This window comes from Apaloderma vittatum, unplaced genomic scaffold (assembly GCF_000703405.1).
Source record: "Apaloderma vittatum isolate BGI_N311 unplaced genomic scaffold, ASM70340v1 scaffold16464, whole genome shotgun sequence".
Lineage (NCBI taxonomy): Eukaryota > Metazoa > Chordata > Aves > Trogoniformes > Trogonidae > Apaloderma > Apaloderma vittatum.
In genome coordinates this window covers 1-7,499 of record NW_009713372.1, presented here as the reverse complement: position 1 = coordinate 7,499, position 7,499 = coordinate 1, and the positions used below count along the sequence as shown (strand labels likewise).

The 7,499-nt window shown below is 46.0% G+C and overlaps 1 protein-coding gene across 1 annotated transcript; it reads right to left on the bottom strand.

The window, feature by feature from the left end:
• Nucleotides 1-6,689: 6,689 nt before the first annotated feature.
• Nucleotides 6,690-7,496, bottom strand: CCDC177 (coiled-coil domain containing 177; the record flags this gene model as incomplete). Its single annotated transcript, XM_009868359.1, has 1 exon — nt 6,690-7,496. A coding segment is annotated over one exon (807 nt), but the record flags the coding sequence as incomplete, so codon positions are not given.
• Between the last annotated feature and the right edge of the window lie 3 nt (nt 7,497-7,499).

Sequence of the window (7,499 nt, the reverse complement as noted above, 5' to 3'; positions counted from 1 at the left end):
CCCTCCTAGGCTCTAATAAAAATGCATGCAGCTCGGCACTTAACAAAACCCTCAGCTGCTGGCATAATGCTCAGGGCTTTATTCAGGGGGGAATGGAAAATGTCTTTCTGCTTTACCTACACATCTGGATTTTGAGCTCCCTTCCTCATTCATTTTCCCACCTCTTATAAATCATTAAATAATTGTCCAAAATAGCACAGCTTACTTTCAAGGTGATTTTTTTTTAAAAAAGAAAAAAAAAGAGAAGAATTTATCCCATGACCCTCTTAGAAACCAAAACGTTCCCAGTAGCACCCAACAGGCATGGAGCCAGATCTCCTGCTCCCCACTGTTTAGTTTGCTGCCAGACAAGGTGCCTCCGTGCCAGCTGCTCTTGCCCTCAGCTGCGCTGAGCTGTTTCAGCAGACGTTGCTTTGCAAACACCCAGGAAGGCAGCATCCAGCACTGGGTATTGACAAATTCATCACCCAGCCTAAAAATACCAACCGGCCTGTGACCCTCCCATCCCGTTGCCCAGGTACAGTTGTAGGCAGGGGGAAATTTCCACCAAGCTCTCGGAAGCACAACCTGTCCCAAGCCACTGTGGTTTACATAAATAATAAGAGGTTTAATATAGCTCAGCTGTATTCATTCCTGGAGTAACTGCTGGCTCTAGGGAGGTAACTAATGGGATGAACTGGGCTCTGGAACTTTAATGGGCTGAAAGAGTTATTGTATGCTGTCATACACGGAGATGTAAGTGATTCTAACTAGCCAGCATGGCTTAAGGATTCTGAGTCCACGCCTGCTGTTTCATTTAACATTTCCATCTGTAGCTCCTGCTCATTTCTGCTAACGCACTTTCCTCCCACCCTGCCGGTGTCCCTAGCTCCCAGCACAGCCTTATCTGTGCCACTTCACCTTCAGCCCCCCCGTTTGAAAGGGTTTCAAGGTTTGGGGACGATGCCCAGAAGGGAAGACCGGCAGCTTATAACGTCCATTCTCCACGAAGTGCCAGAGGAGCTGCCGCAGCAGGGGCATAGAGACGTCCTTCCCTCGCAACCAGGAGCAGTTAATTAAAAGGACTGCCTGGAGAACAGGGAGGAGGACGTGAGCAAGAGCTCCAGCTAAATCACAGAGGCCAGCATGGCCCAAGGCAAGTCACGTCAGTTCTTTCTGCTTCAGTTTTCCTGTTCTTAGGCTGGGGGCAAATAACTAGTTTACCTCACAGCCAGGTCCTGAGATTAGATGCAGGGAGCTGTGTAAAGCACGTAAGAATAAAAGAGCACTGGCAGTTTGGCTTTGTAATACAGGATATTTCTTAATGCTAGAGTGATTTTGTAGCGCAGGGGGTTTCTTGCTGAATGGCAGGGATGTAGGAGATGAGTGCAAAGTTGCCAGAGAATGATTTGGGTCCTTTCAGACTAGAATCTTAGAACAGCAAGGTCATGTTTCACAGCAAAGAGCCATACTCAAAGAATGGGCTAAGGGCAAAGAAGTCAGGCCTAGAACCACATTTTTTATGCCCTAGCATTAGAAAGTGTGTGGGATGTGGGGCATATCCCATTATGAAGGCTCTGAACACTGGCATTCCCCAGCATGTTTCCAGGTATCTTGCGCAGAAGAGTTTTTGCATTTTTAACTCTTCCCAGTGTTTTCTCTTTAAAACATTTTCTAGTAAACATCTCACAAAAAAACCCCACAAAACAAAATAAAAACAGGGTAGAGTTGCCTCCTGCCTAGAAATAGAAGCATTATGATTTTTCATGTCTGCTCCTTATACCTCCTTGCACCTTCTTTAAGAAGAAAAACTCACCATAAAAAAAAAAAAAAGATAAAAAAATAGACTTTTAACTATTTGTCTTTGCCACCAGAAGAACATCCACAGCCGAAAGCAAATCTTGCTTTGGTGTAACAACTGGTGATGATGAGAAGCTGTCCTAAGGTAGGATGAGGTAAGGGAGCAGAAAACATCACTTTCCTGAAGTCACTTCCCTCACGACAGCTAGCAGAGGTGGCTCTGAACTGCTGTCACCAGAACTTCTGGAAAACTAGTGGCTGACGGACTTTGTATTGCAAATTCTGTGTTTACCACGTCTACCTGTCCAGGCTTGGTTTAGTAAAGACAGTTACACCAAAGTAAGTCCCCTTTCAGACCTGTGTGTGCTGCAAATTCAGCATTTGTTTAGTGAACATAATTCCTCTGATGCCAGGAGAAATTTTAGCACTGACTGAGCCCGGAGCTCCCTAAACATCACAAGAGAAACACAGGAGGTAACTAAGGCGCAAAATCTAATCCTCACATCTCTCTGATCCAGGCTATGAATTTATGATAAACTGGGTTAAAAAATACATTGTAAAATATTAACTAGTAGTGGTGCAGCTGCTCCTCCTAATAGCTTTTGAACGTGTCTGCCAAATTCAGCTTTAACAGAGAGATCGTGTTTTAGTGATGAATTTTGTACACAGAGGGAGGCTTCATGCAGAAGAAATTGTTGGCTCTCTCACTGGCACTAAAGGGCTCCAGCTTTAGCCCCAATGCTTTTAAAAACTAGACAATCCACACAAACAAGATTGTCTGTGACCACTCAAAATGTGAGAAAAATCTCATCCAGAGCTCCAGGCAAAAGAAACTGTTCTTTTATCAGTGCTTCTCCCCCAGGTGTGAGTCCTCTGATGTTGTGGTGCCTCTGAAATTACTGGTCTTATTCTGCCACAGCCAATGGCGTGACAGGCTCTTTTTTTTCCAGTACTGTGTGCTCGATCGTGTTGTCTCACTATGGAAAACATTAGTACCTAACAATGGGAATTTTACCTGAAAATTAATCCCAAGTCTCATTCCTGCAATTCTTTATAGAACTTTGATCTCTTCAGAATGTTGGGGTATCTCAGCTTCAGAAACCCTGTGAACACTCAGAGTGGTTTCTAGCAAGTCAACTTCTTAGCAGTGGTCCTAGTCAAGGGGCAGCAGTGAGCAGTGCAGGGGCATTCCAGTGGGGTTGGAGGTGCCTCTACATGTCAGTGTTTGGCTTTAGATTTGAACATTTAGTGACACTGGATCCACAGATTTTGGGTTACCCCATTCGATCTATGGGATGCAACATGAAACCTGGAGCTAGACTCCAAGAGTTTAGGAACTGAAACCTGCGAATTTAAGGCTGGCTGGATCTAAGCTGTGTTACCGGTCACAGAAGCTTCCTGGTAATTGTCCTTTTGTTGCTGTTTTTAAAGTGCAGGTATTTCAAGGTTTAGTGGTCATTCTGCGGCATGCGCAAATGGCCTAGAAGCAAAATCTTTATTATAACCTTATGATTATAATACAGCAATAACCTAAAATGTGTTTTCTAATCCCCGGAGAGGACCAACCGATGTTATCTTTCTGCATGACCAAATGCCATCAGCTGCTCCTCTGCTCTAAATACGCTGTGATCTACTTCTGAGCTGTGAGGTAACATGCTGCTTGCTTTGATTTTTAGTTCGCCCTGGCCTGCAGCTCAGTACTAAAACCACCAAAATAAGCCTCACCTAGGAGGGCGATACATTTTACATGTGTCCCAGGGTTTAATTTCTGTTCCTACAGAAATCCAGCAGTAAAAATTCTTCCCAAATAAGCAGAAGCATAAGCAGACCCAAGAAATACGTCTGTGCTTCCACCCAACTTGCTGGCTTAATTTTCCATGCCACAATTTTAAAGAGCTTATAAACTCCATTAACTTTCACAGACATTGGACTGGAGCCACTACAGAAATAAAAAAATATCCATACACAGCTTAATGTCTTTTGAAAAAAAATATTTTTTTTTCTTAGATTGCACATTCAAAACTTGAGCTGCACACTGCATGGTATAGGAACAATAGTTTGCCAATCCAATTACCACCACGTTAGGTGTGTTTTAATTAGTTCAGCTGTAGCCCCAAGGTGTCAAACTCAGTCAGCAGCAGGAGATGGACCCCAGGTGTAATTACAGTCAGTGGCCAAGACATGTCTCCTGGGCTGTAAAACGTTTTCAGTCTACACTGGAAACACCTCATCAGAGAGAGGTTTGGACAAAGCCTTCAGATAGGTTGCAGCAGACTTTTAGGGAAGAACTGCTGTTCCAGTTAGGGACTGTGCCTGCTTGTTCACCCACTACATTTTGCCTTTTTTTACCCCTGCTTCCCAGCTCTTCTCATCTGCCCTCTGCTAAACAGATGCAGCAGTGAACTTCAACTGCAGTGCGACAACATGGGGTGCAAAAGCCCTCACTCATGCTGACAGGCATCCTCTCCAGCCTCAAATGCTGCAAACGAGATGAAACATCGTCTATGCTGGAGTCACTGCAGGTTTTATCCCAGCTCTAGTACTGCCAGGGAGCAGGGGAAATGTTGTGCTGGATGGATTTGGGCCACTGGGCATCTCCTTTCTAGGTCTTTGCAGCTACAAGGGCATACACTACGGTACAAACAATATGTGAAGACTGTTCTTTTATCAAGGACCTCGTCTGGTGTTAGAGCAGGATTGGTTTCACTGTTCCAATCGATCACTGTTTTGAGGAGGGTGAAGGGACAGACTCCTAGCTGGAAACAGCAACACAGCTGTCCTTCCCACTGACATTTTCAGTTTTTTGGTATTAATTAGCGCTTTTCACCAGCGGATATGTTGTACTTTAATAACCACTCCGATAAACAAATAAATAAAAAATAAATTAAATAAATAAATAAATAGTACTTTGTGCTTTGTTAGCATCATTTGTCCAGAGTATTCAAAGCATTCATATCAGCAGGAGCAAGGCCGGCCCCCGAGGACCTGCCCGGCCTTACCCAGCGAGCCAACGACCGACAGCGCAATCATCGTTCGGGTGCCCTCATTCCTAGTTTCACGCTGCCTGCCTTCAACAGCACCAACTGTGCCGTGATTCAAAAGAACAGCAAGTTCTATCAAAATCAAAGAAAATCCCTACTTGCTTCATTTTTCAACACTGTTTGTATAACATCTCCAGCCTTGCAGGGTGCGCCAGGGTGTGCTGGGCCTACTGGTGTTGTTGCTGCTCATTTGACACCTTCCTTAAAGCCTTGCAAGAGATTTTTGACCTGCTGCCACCTCCTGAGAAATTCTGGTAAGCAATCTATGCGTGGAGGACTGCACATCCGAGCCATACGTGAACTCTCTTCTGGTCTTCTCTGCTACCGCGTTGTGTGTTCAGAGACATTGGCATGGAAACAAGATCCTGGCTGTTCTTGCTGCTTCTCCCCCATGCTCCAGGTCTGATGCCATCACCACAGCAACTCAGCATGGCATAATAGATGGTGGAAGAGAGAGCTGGCAGCGGCCAGAGCCAGAAAAGAACAGCAAAAAGTGCCTAGTCTGGATGTGTAAATGCAACCCAGCAGGGAGTAAACATGGAAACCTGAAGCAGAACACGGTCTTGTTTGAATGCTGCGCATGGGGTGTAGGTAGGTTCATCACATTTCCAGTGCATTAATGGCAGAAGGACTCAGTTCCCTCTAAATGGTATTGAGTTCGAGTTATAAAAAAGCCATGATCCTCATCTAAGAGAATCTGTCACGTACCTTATTTTTTTGCATCTACTCTTTCTTGTGCCCTGTAAGAATACAATTGTTAGCACCAATGGACAGATAAATGCTGCCCTGCTCTGTAGACAATGATAAGAGCTGGGTGAATGTCTCATTGTACACAGCTCACACAACCACTAGGTTGGAAGGGACCTCTGGAGGACACCTGGTCCAACCTCCTGCTCAAGGCAGGCCAAGTTGGACAAGGTGACTGAGGGTCTCCTCGAGTTTTGAGATTTCCCTGAATTTCTCCATGCAATCTGTCTGCAGATTTCCATTTACAAACAATTCATGTTGGCTGCAACAGCCAGATTCCACAGGTTCATTAATTTTTCTATCTAAAAGAACAAGTGGGTTGCAGGGGTACCCATCAGTCTGCGGATTGCCCACAAACTTCCCTCTTTCTCCCCCTCCTCTGGAAGAAAAGAATAAATCATACATGCTTGTAAGAGAACCTTTGAAAGGAGAAGGAGCAACAGTTACAACCAGCATAAATGAAATTGTGTTTGTGAGCACTTTGCTACAGCTTCTGCCCAGCTCTGATCATAACATCTGCTTACATGGTGTTACGAAGTCTTGATCTGTGCTTTCTCTAGCTCATTATCAGCAGTGTGCGAGGGGCACCTGAGGACATATGGCATTCTCTGCTCCAGCCCTCCTCACCTTCAGCATGGGAGTGCAGCAGCTTTGAAAATGCAGTCCTGCAACTTAAACTGAGCTGCCTGTCAGTCCAGCCAGAATCAGCTGGGGTGGTTTTGGTTCTTAGTCAGTAGTCTCTGTTGTCTGCATTTCCAACTGAAAAGAGTGCATCTGTAGTCAGCTCCGGTGTAGACAATCGGTTGGTAACTCACAGGTGTCAGCAGGCCTCTTCTGCAGCCCTCTCTGAGTTAATGCATGTGCTTGTGGGGTGGAGGACACATAAACATGCTTCCCCTCGGTAAAGATGACTGCAGTCAGTCCTTAAAACACACTTGGAACAAAACCATGTTTTGAACAGTATGTGAAATAGCTGCCACGTTTTTGTGCGATACCCTGCTCCCTCAAAATAAGAAACTAGGGAGGTTGTTGTTGGTTTTTAAATGCTAATGCGGAGGAGCTTTCTGATGCGTTATGACGGACAACCGGTGATGGATCCCTACTCATCTATGACAAGATCTTTCATTTCTTACTCAGGTGGGCATGCAGTTCTGCTTCAAAGGCCATCTTGTCAAAGGTGCGCACATTTGTCTCCTCCCGTACCTTTTCCCGGACATGGAAGGATGCCCGAGCCACAGACCTGGCATTTTCTAAGACAGTCTTCTTCTCTTTGAAGATCTGCTCGCTCCTCTCCAGCTTCCTCTCTATAGAGAGGAGGATCTCCCTGCGCCGTAAGTCCTCGTACTGTTCCACCTTCTGCTTGTTCATCTTCTGCACTTTCTCCTTCTCCAGACGGCTCAAGACCACTTTGCGGGCTTTTTCTTGGACGACCTCTTCGGCCACCTGGGCAGCATGCTGGAGCTTTCTCTCTGTCTCTCTAGCTAGAGCCTCCAAGTGCTGCTTTTGCTCTCTTTCCTTCTTCTCCGCTGCCAGTTTGGCTCTCTGGATCTGCATGTCCTCCCGCCTGGCCTTCTCCCTTAGCTCCTGGTTCCTCTTCTCCACTAGCTGCTCATAGTTCTCCTGAGCCTTTGTCAAACTCATCTCCAGGGAGGCCTTCAGCATCTCCTTCTCTTCTGCTTCCTTCTTGGCCACTTCCTTAAGCAAGGCCTCGTGCTTCAGCTTCTCCGCTTGGTTGAGCAGCTTCTTCTCCTTCTGCAGCTGCACCTCTTTCTTCAGCCTCTTCTGTGCAGCCGTGGACAGTTTCTCTTGCAGAAGCTGCTCCTCTCGCTCCCGGTGCTCCTTCTTGCCCTCCTCCTGCGCCTTCAGGTTGTGCTCTTGATGGAGCTTCTTCTGCTTGTCCTCCTGGATGGCCCTCTCCAGCCTCTCCCTGCG